General features: G+C 48.9%; 1 protein-coding gene across 1 annotated transcript; it reads right to left on the reverse strand.

The window, feature by feature from the left end:
* Positions 1-7276: 7276 nt before the first annotated feature.
* Positions 7277-20158, reverse strand: LOC107111394 (zinc finger protein 345-like). Its single transcript, XM_015412359.1, has 3 exons — positions 19460-20158; positions 14257-14386; positions 7277-8697 (listed from the first exon to the last, which is right to left on the reverse strand). The coding sequence occupies exons 1-3, from the start codon at positions 20156-20158 to the stop codon at positions 7277-7279; spliced, it is 2250 nt and encodes a 749-aa protein (XP_015267845.1).
* Between the last annotated feature and the right edge of the window lie 525 nt (positions 20159-20683).

Here is a 20683-nt window from a genome sequence, read left to right on the forward strand (position 1 = left end):
TCACTGGAGAAGACCCTGATGCTGGGAAAGATGGAAGGTCAAAGAAGATGGGGACGGCAAAGGATGAGATGGTTAGACAGTGTCATAGATGCAACGAACATGAAATTGAGCAAACGTCAGAGGACGGCGGAAGACAGGAAGGCCTGGTGGGATCTGGTCCATGGGGTCGTGAAGAGTCGGACTCGACTGTGCGACTGAACAACAACAAAGTTTTTGTCCTTCCCTTGGAAGACCAGCAGTGTGAGCCCCACCCCCCCATACCCCACAGGAGGCATCCCACCCTTGGCCACTTTTCTGCCAGTTTACCGAGTCCTCCCATTTGGGAAGGGGCACCCTTAAGGCACCCTTCTCCCAGGATGTCTCCTCGGTATCATCTCTCCTGCCTCCTGACCTGAGCCCAGCCCACTTATCCTCCTTCCACTGCTTACACATTCTTAGACCCTTCCAATCTGCCTCGCTTCCTCTCCTGGCTTGGCCCAGTTGCTGGTCCCTTCACCTCCCCCCAAGACTGGGCTGGGACTCTTGAAGCCCCCCCTGCCCTGCTCCAACCACCACCCTCCTCTCCTGCCCAGTTGTGCTTCCAGCCAGCTGGCCTGAGTCCTTTGGAGTCTGATGATGTCAACGGCAACCGTGGTCATCCCTGTTCAATGCTCCCTCTAAGCTGTGGAGTCTTGTGAAATGACATTCGAGTGGAGTGTATAGAAGCCCCCCTTAGGATGGTAGCAGGCCAATCAGATAGAATCAAGGTACAATTTCTCCTTGCTTCACGAGATCTGGAGATCATTGAACTGACCGCTAAGTTTCTCCATTGTTTTATAAAACGGAAGAGTAACCCTGATCATATTAATGATTCTTAATTTATAAGTTTAAAAACTTAAGTTTAAAAGTTTGGAATGCCAGTTTATTTTATGATTCAGGCATCTTTTGTATGGTCAAATCTAACTTGTGACAACTTGAGTTAGGCCTGACATAGCCACGACTATCTATTTTATAATTTCTCTTGGATTGTATTATTGGGAAACGCTTTTAATATTGTATGCCAATAAAAGGTATTTGATTTGAATTTGAGTCCTTTGGAGTCTGATGATGTCAATGGCAACCGTGGTCATCCCAGTTCAATGCTCCCTCTAAGCTGTGGAGTCTTGTGAGCAAAAATTCTACTTTGTGAGCTCCTGGCATTAAAGTTGTGAGCCAGCAGTTTGGCGACTGCATAAATTAGTTTGCTCTGGAGCCATCCTTCCTGAGCTAAGACAAAAATCTGTGAGCTGGGGGCTAACAAACTGTGAGCTAGCTCACACTAACTCAGCTTAGAGGGAACACTGTCCCAGTTGAGCCTCAGCCAGCATCGGCCATCTGTCGTTGCCGCAACCAGGCTGTGACTCCCCCGCCTCTTCTTACCCTCCTGTGGGCTCTGACCTGTTCAGGTGAGGTGTATGGGGTCCTGTTGTGGGCCAGGCTTGCCTGTCTCAAGCCACGTTTAGTCATGGGAAGGCTCCAGCCCCTGACGAATGGCCAGTGTAAGCTGTTCTTCTGTATCCATTAGGGCTACAGTGTTCCTTGGGGAAATTGCAGTGTTATTGGCTTTAAAAGCCTCCGAATCCCAGAGCCGGGAGGCAACCTCAGGGGAAGGCCTCAGCCTCTTTGCCCTGTTGTTGGTCCTCCAGAGGAACTGGTTGGCCACAGTGTGAGACAGGATGCTGGACTAGGTGGGCTATATGTCTGATCCAGCAGGGCTCTTAAGTTCTTATGACTGAGGAGAACCTCCACATTCAAAAGCATTAAGCCTCCAAATCCCAGAGCCAGGAGGCAACAGGGGAAGGCCTCGGCCTCTATGCCCTGTTGCTGGCCCTCCAGAGGAACTGGTTGGCCACAGTGTGAGACAGGATGCTGGACTAGGTAGACTATATGTCTGATCCAGCAGGGCTCTTACATTCTTAAGGCTTTAACTGAGTTTCAGAGTGCCTCATACAATCTTTGTTGAATGCCAAGGCTACCGCTTTTCCTGTGGTTGAATAACTCTCTACGGCGTTAATTAAAAAAAGAATCTTTCAACAAAAAAAACCCCAAGAAGGAAACAAACTTGAAACCCAGTAACTTTTTATTTTTAAATACCTTTCTGCTGCATAGTAATTTTTCTTCTGTGGGAACTTTCTTCTGATCAGTCGTGCACGTTTCCACAAATCTAGTCAAAAGGAGTACCAAATACCACTGGCTGTGTCCCCACCCCCAACCCCGTTTTTCAGTTACTTGTTTCATAACTTTTTGCAAGTCTTATTTTTAGAAGTTTTGATAGTTCTGATTCTCATGTGAAAAAAACTGAATAGTTGTTTTGTACCCAGACAAGGGTGCTTGCGTATCTGTTGCCTCGATTTGGTTTGTTTTACAGGATTTGAGTGTATGAATATATCAAATATGTTGGACACATTACTTTTCTCAAAATCATGAGAAGATCATCCCTGTCTTTCAGCGGAGTGAGTGTGATGTAGGACTTTGTTTCCCCTGGTTGATTTATGTGGAGCAGGAGTTGGAACAGGACTAGGCATGACAGTCCTTGGTCAACTTCAAGATCACCTGGATATCAGATCTTTGTTCTGTTCAACCCCATGGCTCAGAAGGCTCACACAAATCTAAAACAAAAATTTTATTGTTGCGGCATAAATTGTCAGCAAGTTTGGGTTCTCTTGAACTATGGTGCTGGAGAAGACTCTTGAGAGTCCCTTGGACTGCAAGAAGATCAAATCAGTCAATCCTAAAAGAAATCAACCCTGACTGTTCCCTGGAAGGCCAGATAATGAAACTGAAGCTCAAATACTCTGGCCACCAAATGAGAAGGGAGCACTCACTGGAGAAGACCCTGAAGCTGGGAAAGATTGAAGGTCAAAGAAGACAGGGACGGCAAAGGATGAGATGGTTAGACAGTGTCACAGATGCAACGAACATGAAATTGAGCAAACTCCGGAGCACGACGGAAGACAGGAGGGTCTGCCGTGATGTGACCCATGGGGTTGTGAAGAGTCGGACTGTGCGATTGAACAACAACCTCAACTGAGAAAATAGAGGTAAAAATCCAACTTGTCCTGCTTAGGTGGAAAGAGTTGGAATTTATGTATTTATTAAATTCATTTATACCCTGCCTTTCTCCCCAATGGGGACCCAAAGCAGCTTACATCATTCCCCTCGCCAGCATTTTATCCTCACAACCACCCTGTGAAGTAGTTTAGGCTGAGTGAGTGTGACTGTCTCAAAGTCACCCAGCGAGGTTCTGTGGCCTGTGGGAATTTGAACCGGGGTCTCTCAGATACTTGTCCAACACTCTTAGCCACCACACCATACTGACTTCAGCCAGTCTGAAGATGAATAACAGCTCCCTGATGGATTCCAGCGAGCATAACTCAAGTCATAGCAGCTGGGGAAAGGCTCTGGAAGACCTAGAGGTTTCAGCTGAGACTTCTAAAATTGGTTGAAGACAAAGCTTTGTCCTGCTGATGGGTTCATGAACGGCTTGTTGTGTTTTTCTGTTTTCCATTTTTTAATGTTACACCTGTTATCAAGTAAAGTGCCCAGTCTTGGGTAGAGGGATGATACGCATCAAGGAAAATCACCTGTATGTATGTTAATATGTGTATATTCTCATGTAGTTTCAAAATTAAAGATTCTAATTTGGAAAGCTCTTTTGGACAGACATTTTATTAAGGTGTCCCCCCCATAAAACTGACACACCATGTAAGATGTAATCATCACTACAAAGAATTACAAAATACCTGGAATCACGATTGTGCCATTTGAAGGACTGGCAAAATTTAATCTCAAATAGCCACTGATGGACCTCTGCTCCAATTGGATAAACATATGGTGCAGAGGTCCATCAGTTGCTATTAGCCACAAGGTATAGATAGGAACTCTCAGGCTGGGGCAAGTGATGCTCTGTCTTCTTGGTGCTTGGGGGGGGGGCAACAGTGGGAGGGCTTCTGGAGTTCTGGCCCCACTGCTGGACCTCCTGATGGCACTGGTATTTCTGGCCACTGTGTGACAGAGTGTTGGACTAGATGGGCCTTTGGCCTGATCCAACATTGGCGTCTCTTATGTTCTTAAATCTCCCGCCACCAAATCACTATGAAATACTTCTCACTCTATCAACGAGACAATTTCTCTCCAGAGCAGGATCCCTTGGCCTCCATTGAAACACTTCCCACAGCATAGACAATTGAAGTTTTCCTTCCCACCAGATCCTTAGGTCTCGCTAGAGTTGCCAAGTTCCAAGTGGGGCCCGGAGATCTCCCAGAATTACCACCTCTCGCAGGGCTCTTTTTGTAGCAGGTACTCATTTGCATATTAAGTGACACACCCCTAATGTAGCCAATCCTCCAAGAGCTTACAGTAGCTCCTGTAAGAAGAGCTCTGTAAACTCTTGGAGGATTGGCTACATTAAGGGGTGTGGCCTAATATGCAAAGGAGTTCCTGCTACAAAAAGATTTCTGCCAGACTACAGAGATCAGTTCCCCTGGAGAAAATGGCTCCTTTGGAGGGGACTCTACAGCATTCTGCCCTGTTGGAAGTCCTTTCCCTCCCTAAGCCCTGCCCTCCTCAGACTCCACCCCCAAATCTCCAGGAACTTCCCAACCTGGAGCGGGCAACTATAGGTCCCACAGAATGTTTCCTCTGCTGTCAGTGCCAATGGCTCCTCTCCTGTAGGGCTTTTTCTGTATTTCATGAAAGGCAAGATAATCCCAGCGACAGAAGGACAAAAGCTCTCAGGGTGGATTTCCTGTTTGTCTGTTTGGCAAACAAAAGTCATTTTATCGTCTTGAAAAGGCTGGAACATATCCCCGATCTAAGCACAACCCACTGGCCCACCCGCCAGTTGCTACGTGGCCTCCCTGTCTACAGAAACCGAAGCCGCCAGTTTAGCTCTGGTAAGCATCCACAGAGGGGTGTGTCTGTCGGTGCGGTTTACAAGTTGTGAATGATGGTGATCAGGATAGCCCAGGCTAGCCAGATTCCGTCGGATTTTGGAAGCTAAGGGAGGTCGACCCTGGCTAGTATTTGGATGGGTGACCTCCAAGGAATACCTGGGGTGTGACGCAGAGGCCGGCAAAGGCAAACCACCTCTGAAAAGTCTCTTGCCTTAAAAAGAGGTCTAGCTCACCACCTAGTGGTGCATAATGCTAAAAGCTAGAACCCTAAGCTGCCAGACAATCTTAGGATCTCCTGGCTATACTACCCACACTGCCATATAATAATGGGGGGGGGGATTTAAAGCCAGTTTGGTGCAGTGGTTAAGTGCGCGGACTCTAATCTGGGAGAACCGGGTTTGATTCCCCACTCCTCCACTTGCACCTGGCTGGATGACCTTGGCCAAGCCGTAGTTCTGATAAGAGCTGTTCTTGAAAAAAGAGCAGTTTCTGTCAAGAGCTCTCTCAGCCCCCCCTACCTCACAGGGTGTCTGTTGTGGGGAGGGGAAGGGAAAGGGGTTTGTAAGCCGCTCTGAGACACCTTTGGGTAGTGAAGGGCAGGGTATAAATCCAATCTCTTCTTCCTCCTCCTCCTCCTTAAATGAGATACTGGCAAGCAAGCACTTTCCACTGCGATGTGGCCTGGGGCACCATGCTGGCGCACTAATATAGCACACATGGTGGCTAAGGTTCCACCTTAAAGGAGGCACTGGGATCCCTGCCACGTCTCAGAGGCAAGTTCTTTTTGGCAGAGTTGTCCATGCTGGGTTGGGAAGTTCTTGGAGATGTGGTGGGCAAGAGTTGGGAAAAGGAGGGACCTCAGCGGGGTATATTGCGGTAGAGGGCACCCTCCATAGTAGCCGTTTTCTCCAGGGGAACTCATCTCTGTTGGCTAAAGATCCTTTGTAGCTCCAGGAGGTCTCCAGGACTAGGGCTGCCAAGTGGGGGTGGTGTCAGCAAGCTGCCAAAGTGTTCTGTGTGTGTATTAATGCTGCTTCTTTCTCCTCATGCGCATGCGTGTTGCAACTTACCAGCGCACATCTGTTTCTCTCAAGCATTCCTTTCTAGGTACGCGCCCTTTGCTTATCAGCAAGGCTACAGGAGGGGAGGCAGCTTCGCTTAGTCTATAATGTACTGAAGTGTGAGAAGCACCTAATTGTTTATCTTTTAGGTACCGTTGGTTCCCAGGCTTTAGGCGCCAGCTTGACAGCTCAACCGTGCGAGCGGGAACCAAAGTTATTGGTTAATGCTATTATGAATTTCCTTTATTATGTTGTGCCCTGGCCATATTGGTTATTCTGATCAGTGATTTGTGTTCCAGCTTTTCATGGCTTCAATAAAGTGAAACTTTTCTATAAACGCGCACTTCGTTGTTAGCTGTGGGATCTGACAGGCGGGGGGCGGGGAAACCCCCACTTTGGAGGCCCGATTTTCGCCGCGGCAGAATTGGGCCCCGGGGGAACCCTGCCCCCGGCGTGCGCGTCACTAGGAAGTGACGTGGGCACGCCGGGCACTCTATGGTTTTCCCTTGTATGGCCGTGGACCCGCCCCCAGCGTGCCCAGCGTGCCTACGTCACTTCCGGGTGACGTGCACTCTTCGTGACGTTCTGGCAGCGTGCGCCCGCGCCTCCCTCGGCAGCTCCTGGACCGAAGTGACGCTCCCCCGCCGATAAGTCAGAACGACTTGGCAACCCTATCCAGTATCCACCTGGTGGTTGGCAACCCTACGCTGAAGTCAAGCTTCCAGACAAGAAGCGGCAGCAGCACAGTTCAAAAACAATAACAGCAAATGTAACAAAGGCTGTGAACTGTGGAAAACGCTTTATAAAGTAAAACAACTTCTATAAATGTGCATTGTGAATTCTATTTACGTTACAATCACTTAACAACAGGATTAACAATATCAACAAGTGTATCAACGTATCAACGTATAAAATTACAAATAGTACAAAATTCATAGTAACAAATTTAGAAATTTTAGAAATGTTAAAGAAAGGTCCAACGAATAACTACGAAGAATGCCGAAAGACTGGTAGCCCGATGTTGAAACCTTTTCCTCTACTGTTTTGAACCTGGATGGTGTTTAAAAATTGATACTGGAGATTTAAATGAACACAGCTATACCTCGTGTGAATTGAAAATAGTCCATCTCTGAAGAAGATATCTGAAACGAAGTATTTATCCGGAATCTTTGTAGGATGAAGTCAGCTTCTGAGCGTGCACTAAGAGAGCTGTTCCAATTCAGCATGAATCCTCTCGTTTCTACGAAGGCTTTCCTTGTGAATGAAACTTTTCTCACACACCCACCCCAGCATTTGTGTCCTCTATTTGATGTGGCACTTCTGATGTCTCACAAGGTGTGACGGTCTTTGGAACGTTTCCCCACATTCCAGGCACGTGTTGGACTTCTTCTGGGTATGGACCTTCCCATGTACTTTGAGAGACGACTTCCATCGGAAGCTTTTCCCGCAGTCGGTGCATTCGTAGGGTTTCTCTCCAGTGTGGGTCTGCTGATGCCTCCTGAGGCGTGACTTGTCATAGAAAGACTTCCCACACTTCAAGCATTTATGGGGTCTCTCATTTGCAGAAATTCTTCTTAGGTGTACTGTCGATGTGTAGGGCATGTTCTGTAGGACTGGGATCAGTTTCTCTCTCTTATGGTTCTTCCTATGCCTTTCAAGAGATGAGTTCCACCGGAAAACTTCCCCACAGTCAGGACATTTATAGGGTCTCAGTGGATACACCGAGTGGATACACTGATGTCCATTCCATTCCAACGTGCTCAAGAGTTGGCCACACTCTAAGCATCTGCAGTTTTCTCCCTGCTTACAGTGGCTTTGGGGAGCTCCTTTTCCTCCCATGTGGATCTTTCTGTGTCGAGAAAATGAAGAATTCCACATGAACTTTTCCCCGCAGTCTGGGCATTTATAGGGTTTTTCCCCCGTGTGGAGGGGCTGATGTCTTTTCAAGCGTGCCTTGGTGCAGAATTTTTTCCCGCACACCAAGCAAAGGTAGCCCTTCTTTCCGGAGAATCCACACCGATGGATATCAAGGTCTGACGTGCCGTTGAAACTTTCCCCACACTCACAGCAGATACGCATCGTCTCTTCTCCCTGCTGTTTCGCATGAGGAGGAACGACCGACGTCTCTTTCACATGGATCTTTCTGTGCCCAACTAGAGAGCTGCTCCGGGTAAAGCTTTCCCCACAATCAGGGCACTGATAGGGTTTCTCTCCCGTGTGGCGTCGCTGGTGTCTCCTGAGGGACGACTTGTCATAGAAAGCTTTCTCACATTCTACGCACTGATGTGGCTTCTTGCCGGTGTGAATCTTCTGGTGCCTTCTGAGGGACCACGAGGAAGCAAAGCTTTTCCCACAGCGGGAGCATCTGTATGGTCTCTCCCCGGTGTGGGCTCTCTTGTGCAAGACGAGTAGGGAGTTACGGCTGAAGCCCTTCCCACACACATCGCACGTGTATTTTCTTGTTGCCTTCCTGAGCCCCTGCTGGAGAGTAGCTACACTGGGTTTCCTGTCATCCTCTTTGCAAGGAAGAGGTTTACTCCCTCCCTCAATTGGGTGGGTTACCTGCGTCCTTTCAAGTATGTGTTGATCCTCTAGGATTTTGCTGCTCTTATTGCAGTGGGGATCGTTGTCGTCGGCTTGTTCCGGGGCTATCCTTTGCGGCACTTTCGGTTTAATAATTTCTTGGGGATGCTCCTCCTTGTTCCCACTCAGCGTCCCATGATCTGTTCAAGTAACCAGAGAATTTGCCCATTAGGACTTTCCTTGGCCAAGGAGATGGTCTAAATCGTTTAAGCAAGGGAACTAGGGCAGGGTGAGATTTTTCCTAGATACATGAGCTAGTGGTTTAAAAATGACTATCAGGTTTCATCATCGACTACACCCTCAGGGGCTCATTCACTTGCTCATCTTCTAACATTGTATATGCCATTAAATGTCAACAGTGCCCTTCGGTTCTCTATATAGGACAACCAGGACAAACCCTACGCCAGAGGATAAATGGACACAAATCTGACATCAGGAATCACAAGATTGAGAAACCTGTAGGAGAACACTTTAACCTTCCAGGACATTCAATGCATGACCTCAAAGTACCTGTTTTATTACAAAGGAACTTCAGGAACAAAATGGAAAGGGAGATTGCTGAATTGCAAGCTATTACAACACTTGGAACAAGAACCTCCCCAGGACTCAACAGGGATATTGGATTTTTATCCTATTACATATGCTAACTCATTCAGTCCTCACAAATGTATTCTCAACAAGAAGGACTATAAATCCTCTATATTTTAGTGTATTTCAGAATAGTATATTAGAATAAGGAGCTGCAGTGGCTCAAGTGGTTAAGACGCTGAACTGCAGGCTGTGGAAGGTCAGTAGTTCAAGACCCGGGTGTGCCGCAGGATGGAGTGAGCTCCCGTCTCTAGTTCCAGCTCCTGCCAACCTAGCAGTTCGAAAGCAAGACATTGCGAGTAGATAAATGGGTACCGCTTCGGTGGGAAGGTCACAGCGTTCCGTGCGCCCTGGTGTTTAGTCATGCCGGCCACATGACCACGGAAACGTCTTCGGACAGCGCTGGCTCTTCGGCTTTGAAACAGAGATGAGCACCGCAACCCTAGAGTCAGATTCGACTGGCTTTCGAGCAAGGGAACCTTTACCTTTATATTAGAATACTGAATGGATGACTGCTGACATTACATCCAGCTCAAAATACACTGCCAAGTGCCCTCCACACACCCTCTACACCTGAGAAGAGATAATTAAGATTCTGTTACTCCCCACAATTAGAAAAAAAAACACCTTTAGACATTTATCTGCCATTGTGACATATTTATTGCTTTACAACTGTTGACCTTACAACCTTAACTTGTTATTTAGTTTTTTTCACTTTGCATAACTTTAACATCATCATGTTATACGTTAATTTGCTGTTAAATCCCTGTAAAGGTAAAGGTAAAGGTTCCCTTGCTCGAAAGCCAGTCGAATCCGACTCTAGGGTTGCAGTGCTCATGAAGAGCCAGCGCTGTCCGAAGACGTTTCCGTGGTCATGTGGCCAGCATGACTGAACACCAAGGCGCATGGACCGTCCCACCAAACTGGTACCTATTTATCTACTTGCAATTTCTTGCTTTCGAACTGTTAGGTTGGCAGGAGCTGGAACTAGAGACGGGAGCTCACTCCATCATGCGGCACCCTGGGTCTTGAACTGCTTGAACTACCGACCTTCCACAGCCTGTAGTTCAGCATCTTAACCACTTGAGCCACCGCAGCTCCTGTCTATAAGTTTAGAACCTCTATAAGTTTAGAACCAATGTATTTGACAAAGTGTACCTTGCACACGAAAGCTCATACCTTGAATAGACCTCTGTTTGTCTTAGAGGTGCCATTGGAGTCTCAATTTGTTCTATCGGATATCAGTTGGGTTCAACCATGCTAGCCGGCAGTAGAAGAGCGAGACTGAAGTCCAGTAGCACCTTTGAGACCAACAAGATCAGGGGGCATGAATTTTCGAGAGCCTCTCAAAAGCTCTGCCCCAGTATCTAAGATACTGCCAGACTTGAATCTAGATTTCAGTTAGGACAGGGGAAAGAAGCTGATCTGCGCAAGCACTGCACTCTGCACGGTTTATTGTGTTGTATCAGAACACAGATTCCAAGATTCAGAGAACTTATGAACTAGCTGAATAGACGTATGCCTACTTTATGCACATAGGGGATTGGGGCACCTTCCCTGTGAGGAAAAGTCTGAAGATTCTGGGACTTTTCAATTTAGAAAAGAGACAACTAGGGGGGGGGGACATAATAGAGGGTGCAGAGAGTTGACGAAGATATATTTTTCTCCCTCTCCCAAAATACTAGAACTTGAGGGCATCCAAGGAAGCTGATGGGCAGTAGGTTCAGGACGGACAACAGGAAATACTGCTTTACACAGAGAGTGATTAAAATGTGGAATTCACTGCCAGAGAAAGAGGAAGAAGAGGAGATTGGATTTATACCCTGTCCTTCACTACTCGAAGGAGTCTCAAAGCGGCTTACAATCTCCTTTCCCTTCCCCTCCCCACATCAGACACCCTGTGAGGTAGGTGGGGCTGAGAGAGCTCTTTCGAGAACTGCTCATGAAAGAACAGCTCTGAAAGAACTTGTAACTGACCCGCGGGAATACACAATTGGTCTCCAGGTAACAGAGATCATTCCCCCTGGATAAAATGGCTGTTTTCTAGGGCACTGTATGCTTCTGAGGACCCTTCCCTCCCCAAACCCCTCTCCCAAAATCTCCAGGTATTTCCCCACTGAAAACCGGCAACTCTATGAATGGGCCAGTCTAGCCTGATCTGGTTAGATATCAGAAGCTAAGCAGGGTTGGCCCTGGTTAGTTTTTGGATGGGAGACCGCCAAGGGAGTCTGGGGTTGCCACGCAGAGGCAAGCAATGGCAAACCACCTTTGAATGCCTCTTACCCGACGGGGTCACCACAAGTTGCTTACAACTTGATGGCAAAACCCCCCCACACACACACACACAATATGTGTCACTGTACACCCAGCCAACCCGGAAACCAGAAATTGCCCAAGAAGCACCTGGGATGTGGGGAGAACTCCAACTCCTCCATCAGAGTCACCCCCCCAAAAAAAATTGTGCTCCATGACTGCTCAAGTCACCAGAACCTTGAGGCAGTGACCTGCTTAGGGTTGGCAGTTCTTCTGGCATTATATCGAACCTCCAGTCCACAAAGATCAGCCCCCTACCCTGGTGAAAGTGGCAGCATCAGAGGGAAGACTCTAGATCAGGGGTGTCGACCTCATTTGTTATGAGGGCTGGATCCGACCTAATTGAGACCTTGTCCGGCCGGGCCATGTGTGTCATAAAATGTCGTGGCAGGTAGCGGAGATATCTCCCTTATAAATAAAAGCCGAATGGTAGTGGCACTTCTCTAGAACATTCCACATGCTCCAAAATCAGTTCGCTCTCTGATCTGTCATTCAGAGGGTCTACCTATCCACTGGCTGCTTTGCCTGAGTCCTGCCTCCAACATTCTAAACATTTTGCTAATCCTCTCCCCCCCATAGCCAGTCAGAACACAGAGGTTATTTGCATATGCAGCCTCATTGGCCTCTGCCTCAGAACACAGAGGTCATTTGCATATGCGACTTGATTGGCTTTTGCCTCTAACATTCTAAACAGTTTTGCTGTTCTGAGGTAAAATGCGTCCAGTCACCAGATGAGGGATGGAGATCACTCAGAATTACAACTGCTTTCCAGATGGCAGAGATCAGTTCTCCTGGAGAAAACGGTGGGCTGCTGAGGTGGCACCCGTATGACAGCCAATGTGACGTAGCAGTCAGGGCTTCAGAGCACGGGAGAGGCTGCAGGTGTGTGTGGGGTGGAAAGCTGCAGAGTGAGGGGGAAATAAAGGTAGGTTGATGCTTGGCTGGGAAGAAGATAGGGTTGCCAACTCCAGGTGGGAAATTCCTGGAGATGTGAGGGATGGGGCCTGGAGAGGGTGAGGTTTCAGGAGGCGTGGGACCTCAGACAGGTACAAGCCATAGACTCCACCCTCCAAACCAACTATTCCCTTCTGGCGAACCATAGTTGCCAATCTCCAGGTGAGAGCTGGAGATTACTCAAAAATACAACTGTTCTTTAGGTAGCAGAGATCAGTTCCTCTGGAGAAAATGGTGGACTCAGTGTCATTATACCCTGCTCAGTGTCATTATACACTGAGTGTCCAAGGCCGGGGCACCCTCCCAGAGCCTCTTTCTAGAGGCCGTTGTATTTATTTCCACAACGGGCCTTTTTCCTAGTAAACTTTATAAAGGACACAAACACAAAGGGTGTTTTTTTAACTTAAAATGAAAACATGCTTAAAACATTAGCCCTCTTGCAATATTTTGTTTATTTAACAGTGTCTGATAACTGACACCTTTTGCTCTGAATTATTGCATCAAAATATCTGTGCTGTTGCAATCTTGAGTATGCTATTCAGGTGTGTATCGGTAAGCTGCTAGCCTACAAAGACGCAGCAGCCACAGAACTGGAAGAAGAAGCAGAAGACAGCCAGTTCCACTGTGGTCCTGATAGAAGCCCTCCGGGGGGCTGATCTGGCCTCCAGACTGCATGTTTGACACCCCAGCTCTAGATAGCATCATATCCCCACTGAGTTCCCTGCCCTCCCAAAACTCCGCCCCCTCCCTAGGCGCACACACCCCATCTCCAAGAATCTCCCCAGCCGGAGCCGGCAATTCCTACTCCTTGTGCCAGCAAAGGGAAGAAGTCAACAGACAGTGGTAAGCATGGCTGACCCCCACCCCTTGGGTTGCCAGCTCTGGGTCAGGAAATTCCTGGAGATTTGGGGGCAGCGTTCCCTCTAAGCTGAGTCGGTGTCAGCTAGCTCACAGTTTTTTAGCCTCTGGCTCAACACATTTCTGTCTTAGCTCAGGAAGGAGGGCTCCAGAGCAAACTAACTGATGCAGTAGCCAAATCGCCGGCTCACCAAGTAGAGTTTTTTGCTCTCAGGACCCCACAGCTTGGGAGGGAGCGTTGGGGGTGGAGCCTGGGGAGGGCAGAGTGAGGGGAGGGACTTCAGGTGGGGGCGCAATGCCATACAGACTCCGCCCTCCCAAGCAGCCGTCTTCTCCAGAGGAGCTGTTGTCTGGAGATCATTTGTAATTCTGAGAGATCTCTGGGTCAAACCTGGAGGTTGGCAACCCCACTCACCCCTACTTCCTTGGCACTCCCAAAGAAACCAAGAGAACTGCAGAAGTTTTGCTTGCGGGGCAGGAACCCGTTAGTTGAAGTCAGGGCTATTTTTGGGCAGGAACGCACAGGAACGGAGTTCCGGCTGGCTCCTGAGTTGGCCACGCCCAGCAGGAACTCATTAGCATAATAGGCCACACCCAACAGCAGGAACTCATTAGGATTGGCTACGTTAGGGGTGTGTGGCCTAACATGCAAAGGAGTTCCTGCTACAAAAAAAGCTCTGGGTTTTGACAACAAACAAGGTAAACAGAATAAGAAGCAAAAGGTGGGTGTGGCTGGATAACCACACTTCTGGTAACATGGGGGTGTGGCCTAATGTGCTAATGAGCTGTGCTGTCAGGGGTGTGGCCCAATATGCTAATGAGTTCCTGCTGGGCTTTTTCTACAAAAAGAGCCCTGGAACTTGAAGTCCTTTTAGAATAAAGCATGTGGTCCTAAGTAAAAGTACAAGCCAGCATTGCAGCCTTGATTTCTTTACGGGCTTGACATTTCGAAGCCCGAAAAGGACTCAGAGGTGAGGAATCCTTACCCGAAGGAGGGGGATCTTGCTCCCACGTGGCTTCCCCGGAAAGCTGTGGCGGACTCAGCACGCCGAACGAGGGGATCGGCTCCGGCCCCTGCGCGTTCTCCGCCGGTGGCTCCGCTAGTGGTTCCATCATCTGCAAAAATGGTACAAGGCCTCTTCCTGTTATTTATTCACTCATTTGATTTTTGGCGCCGCCTTTCCTTCAAGGAGATCAGGATACATGGTTATTCCCTTCTGTTTTACACTCACAACAACCCTGTGAGGTCAGTTAGGCTGAGAGAGAGGGAGGGAGAGAGGGCAACTGGCCCATACAGTGGGCTTTGTGGCTGAGTGGGAGATCTGAACCTGGGCCTTCCTACTCGGTCTAAGAACATAAGAGAAGCCATGTTGGATCAGGCCAATGGCCCATCCAGTCTGTGTCATACAGAGGCCAAAACCCAGGTGCCATCAGGAGGTCCAGCAGTGGGGCCAGGACACTAGAAGCCCTTCCACTGTTGCCCACCCCCCAGCATCAAGAATACAAAGCATCACTGCCCTAGACAGAGTGTTCCATCTATACCTTACGGCTGATAGCCACTGATGGACCTCAGATCCATATTTTTATCCAATCCCTTCTTGAAGCTGTCTGTGCTTGTAGCCGCTACCAGTTCCTGCGGCAGGGAATTCCATGTCCTAATTACCCTTTGGGTGAAGTACCTGAAGAAGTGAGCAGTGACTCAGGAAAGCTCATACCGTGCCAAATATTTTGCTTGTCTTTAAGGTGCTACTGGACTCGAGCGCTTTGGGTGAAGAAGTACTTCCTTTTATCTGTTCTAAGCCTAGGTAAAGGTTCCCTTGCTGGAAAGCCAGTCGAATCCGACTCTAGGGTTGCGGTGCAAGCATCACTGCCCTAGACAGAGTGTTCCATCTATACCTTACGGCTGATAGCCACTGATGGACCGCAGATCCATATTTTTATCCAATCTCTTCTTGAAGCTGTCTGTGCCTGTAGCTGCCACCAGTTCCTGCGGCAGGGAATTCCATGTGCTAATTACCCTTTGGGTGAAGTACCTGAAGACGTGAGCAGTGACTCAGGAAAGCTCATACCCTGCCAAATATTTTGCTTGCCTTTAAGGTGCTAATGGACTCCTGCTCTTTGGGTGAAGAAGTACTTCCTTTTATCTGTTCTAAGCCCTGCTCATTAATTTTATTGAGTGGCCACGAGTCCTTGTAATATGGGAAAGGGAGAAAAGGACTTCTTTTTCTACCTTCTCTATCCCATGCATGAGTTTATAAACCTCTGTCATGTCACCCCTCAGTTGTCATTTCTCCAAACAAAAGAGCCCAAACTTCCCTAACTTATCTTCATAGGGAAGGTGTTCCATCCCCGTAAACGTTTAAGTTGCCATGTTCTGCACCTTTTCCAATGCTGTAATGTCTTTTTTTTTTGGAAAACGCAAAGTTGGAAGAAGAGAAAAAAGCTTGTTTTCATACCCTGCTTTTCTCTACCCTGAGTAGTCTCAAAGCGGCATACAATCACCTTCCCTTCCTCTCCCCACAACGGACACCCTGTGAGGTAGTGGAGCTAAGAGCTCCGAGAGAACTGCTCTTGAGAGAAAAGCTCTGAGAGAACTTTGACTGGCCCAAGGTCACCCAGCTAGCTTCAAGTGAAGGGAGTGGGGAATCAAACCCCATTCTCCCAATTAGCTGCTTTTAACCACTACACCAAACTGGCTGCCTTATAAAAGTGCCTATTTTATTCATGTGTATCAGGGCATGCACACGTCTTTGTGCTGGGATTTTCTATCAAGCCAATCTCCTTTCAGACTAAGACACTGTTGGGGAGTCCCACACACGTCACAAGTCTTGGTGACTTATGTTGCATCCAGGGTTACCACGATGGCAAGGGGATTTGGGGGGTGCCCTGGGCAATGTTCCCTCTAAGCCGTGGAGTCTTCTGAGCAGAAATTCTACTTTGTGAGCTACTGGCATTAAAATTGTGAGCGAGTGATTTGGCTACTGCATAAATTAGTTTGCTCTGGAGCCATCCCTTCCTGAGCTAAGACAAAAATCTGTGAGCTGGAGGCCAAAAAACTGTGAGCTAGCTCACAGTAACTTAGCTTAGAGGGAACACTGGTGGGATGTTGTGTGTGTCGTGCACAACGCTCTTGTTTTGGGGCAAAACTCTATGCCTTTGTCCCTTCAAAGCCATAGAGGCAGGCTGCAGTCACACCTACTAAATAATACACTTTCAATCACTTTCAGTGCACTTTCCCAACTGGATTTTACTGCGTGAACTGGCAAAATCCAGTTGGAAAGTGGACTGGAAGTGGATTATTTAAAGTGCGTGACCGCAGCCAGAGTTTGCCCAAAAAACCGAGCGTCAACCACGATGTCCCTGTTTGGGGGGGGGGGGGGTTTCCCCAGCCAGCTGGCCAGCAGCGGATCAAACCCCCCCACCAAAGTGGAGGAACCCCTGGCTGGGACCTGGGAGGCTGGCAGCCCTAGTTGCAGCCCTCCAGCCTTCGAATCAATTCGAGACAGAAAAGTTGTTGTTCAGTCGCACAGTCGAGTCCGACTCTTCGCGACTCCATGGACCAGCTCCTGCCAGGCCCTCCTGTCTTCCGCCGTCCTTTGAATTTTGCTCAGTTTCATGTTCGTTGCATCGATGACACTGGCTAACCATCTCATCCTTAGCCGTCCCCGTCTTCTTTGACATTCAATCTTTCCCAGCATCAGGGTCTTCTCCAGGGAGTGCTCCCTTCTCATTTGGTGGCCAAAGTATTTGAGCTTCAGTTTCATTATCTGGCCTTCCAGGGAACAGTCAGGGTTGGTTTCTTTGAGGATTGACTGATTTGATCTTCTTGCAGTCCAAGGGACTCTCAAGAGTCTTCTCCGGCACCATAGTTCAAAAGAATCTATTCTTCGGCGCTCGGCCTTCCTTATGGTCCAACTCTCGCAGCCATACATGACTACTGGGTATACCATTGCTTTGACCATGCGGACTTTTGTTGGCAGAAAAGTAAGGGACGCTAATTACAGATCTGCCCGGCTCTGAAGTTACCCAGACAGGGTTGCCATATCCAGGTTGGGAAACGCCTGGAGATTTGGGGGTGGAGCCCAGGAAGGGTGGTGTTGGGGGGGTGGGGGGGCAGCTCAGCACGGACGTGGCCTGTCGGACTTCCAGCCTCAAGGTGGGGCTTGGAGATCTCCTGAAATTACAACTGATCTCCAGAGATCGGTTCCTTTGGAGGAAATGGCTGCTTTGGGGGGTGGGCTTCAGAGTTGCCAGGTCTGGGTTGGAAAATATCTGGAGACTTTGGGGGGTGGATCCAGGAGAGGGCGGGGTTTGAGGGGTGGAGGGGCCTCTCTCAGATTCACACAGTTTGCCTTATATTCAACAGACCTTTCTTCCCCATTTCCTCTTTAACTGATGTGCACATCTTCCTTCCTTCCTGCCTTCCTTCCTTCCTTCTCTCCCAGGTTGGGACTCAAAGCGGTTTAGAACATTTCCCCCCCTCTCCCCCACTCTCTCACAACCACCCTGTGAGGTGGGCCAAGCTTAACCCATATTCACCCAAGCAAGCCTGCCTGGTAGAAGCAGGGAGTCGAACCTGCGTTGCGGGGGTGGGGGGTGGGGTGAAAAATTTCCACCACACCACACTGTGCCCCAGGCAGAAATCCCAGTTTTCAGTCTGCCATCCCATGCCAGGAAACATGTGTTGAATTGCAGGGATTATTCCTTTTGTCAGGTCACCCTGATGCAGCCACCTCCCATCCTTTCACCCCAAGGCTTCCTGCTTCCACCGCATGGCCTGGCTTTCTTCCAGCTCCCTCCTCAAAGCCCACCTTTCCCACCCAGCCAGTCTTCAATCCCAAAGCCTTGGTAAACAGACACACACACACACACACACACACCCGTTTATGTTCATTCATTGTCTCCTAATCCTCTTCTCTCTTCAGTATGATGCCAATAATTAGCATCTGCACAACTCTGAGCACTTGACATGTACCCACTGATTTGTTAGAACTGTTACAACAGCCCTGTGGGGTAGGCCTGTGTTATCCCCATATTGCCACTTTGGCTGGGGGTGGGGACAGCATGAGAGCTGTTTGCCTAAGACAGGAGTCCCCAACCTTTTTGAGCCTGTGGGCACCTTTGGAATTCTGATACCATGGAATTCTGATACCACAGAATGGCTGCCACAAGTAGGGTTGCCAGGTCTGGGTTGGAAAAAGCCTGGAGACGTTGGGGGTGGATCCAGGAGAGGGTGGGGGTCGGGGAGAGGCCTCAGCATGGGATAAATCCATAGAGTCCCCCCCTTCAAAGCAGCCATTTTCTCCGGGGCAGCTGATCTCTGTCAATTGGAGATGAGTTGTAAAAGCGGGAGATCCCCAGGCCCCACCTGGAGACTGGCAACCCTAAAAACAGATGTTCTGCCACCGAAGAGGGTCTCTTTCACCATTGGGGCAGAGACAAGGGGGAAAGGAAGGAGGCTCAGATACACGTTGGCCACAGAGAAGTGCTGAAATCTCAGTGGGCCAAGAATCATGGATTTCCAATTACCAAACAAAAGAAAGTTTCTAGTCCCTAAGAGCAGAGTCAGCCTCTTACTTTTTGGGCCTGAGACCTGGCAGTTTGCCAGTGGCCCTGAGAAAAATGGGTGATCCTGATTCTTTTCAGCCTTGAACCGGGTTGGATTTTATCTATTTATTCTACGAAATTTATACCCAGCTTCTCTCTCCAGTGTGGGACTCAAACCGGCTTACAGCATTCTCCCCTTTTCCATTTTATAATCACAACAACCCTGCGAGGTAGGTTAGGTTGACATTTTGTGACTGCCTCAAGGTCATCCAGCAATACAGTTGCCAACTTCAGGCTGGGAAATTCCTGGTGATTTGGGGGGTGGATCCTCGGGAGGGCTGGGTTCGGAGGGGAGAGGGACCTTAGAGACTCAGGAGTGAATCCCCACTCCCAAAGATGCCATTTCCTCTAGGGGAAACTGATCTTTGTAGTCCAGAGATCAGTTGTAATTCTACGAAATCTCCAGAGCCCACCTGGACGTTGGCAACCGTACTCAACAAGCATCCCTTGGCCGAGTGGTGATTCAATCCTGAGTCTCACAGATCCCAGATTGACAGAGGAGAAGGAGAGAGGAAAAGAGGAAGGGAGACAAACCCTCTCCCCCGCCCCCAAGGAGGAAAACAAACAAAAAAACGTTCTTACCTGTTGGCTCCATGCCTCAGACTCCAGCTGGTCAAGCAGGAAATCTTCGGCCAGAGCCACAGCCTGTGCACAGGTCTCGGGGCAACTTCGCCTGACCCAGTTCTGCATTTCCACGGGCAGGACAGTCAGGAATTGCTCCAGAAGAAGCAGCTCCAGGATCTGCTCCTTGGAGTGCTTCTCGACCTTCAGCCACCCGTGGCAAAGCTCCTGGAGCCGATCGTACGTCCCTCTCGGCCCCTCGGCCTCCTGGTAGCAGAACTGCCGGAAGTGCTGGCGGATCTTCTCCCGGCTCATGGCGTCCCCTTGCAAGATGGCCACCTTCACTTTCCCATAATCCTCTCTGTCGCCGGCCTCCATTTTGAGAAACGTTTGCTTGGCTTCTCCCCTGAGGGCTGGCTGAAGTCGGGCCGCCCAGTCCTCCTTGGGCCACTGGCAGGCTTCGGCTACTTGCTCGAAGGAAGCCAAGAAGGCCTTGGCATCGTCCCATGGGGCACTCTCCTCTGGCAACTGGGGGGCACCGCACCCCGTTTGAGGAACCTCCACTGTCTTCAGGAACTCTTGCAGCTGGCCTTCCCAGAGCTGGGATAACCCTCTTTCCAGTTCTTCTTTCATATGATGCAGAGCTGCTGTGCCCAGGGGTCCACCAATACCCGCCAAGAGCATTGCTTCAGGGGCCTGGCTTCCCCACGCAGAGTCCATCCTGCCGTAGTGCTCTAATGTCCTGCGGTTCCCCTGTGAGCCACGGTCCTAGAAGCATATTTAAAAACAACAACACAAAATTAGAAGACGAAGAGATTGGATTTCTACCCCACCCTTCACTACCCAAAGGTGTCTCAGAGCAGCTTACAATCTCCCCTCCCTTCCCCTCCTCACAACAGACACCCTGTGAGTAGAGATGTAAAATTTCTGGAAATTTTGGAGCTCGGGAAAAAAAAACCGTTTTTTTTCGGGGGTTTTCGGGGGGAAATGGAAATTTTTGGAAAAATTGAAAAAAATGCTACATTAGCATTTCTTTTGTCTTTTCTAGATTGAAAGTTATTCTGTTACTTTAGGAACATAAAATATGACTATGGACATTTTTACTTGGCACGAAATTATCACAACTAGCATATTAAAAATGACCTTGGGCAAGCCATAATTCTGGCACTGCTGTCCTTGAAAAAGAACAGTTTCTGTCAAGAGCTCTCTCAGCCCCACCTACCTCACAGGGTGTCTGTTGTGGGA

Source organism: Gekko japonicus, unplaced genomic scaffold, assembly GCF_001447785.1.
Source record: "Gekko japonicus isolate JY-2015 unplaced genomic scaffold, Gekko_japonicus_V1.1 scaffold4387, whole genome shotgun sequence".
NCBI classification, from domain to species: domain Eukaryota; kingdom Metazoa; phylum Chordata; class Lepidosauria; order Squamata; family Gekkonidae; genus Gekko; species Gekko japonicus.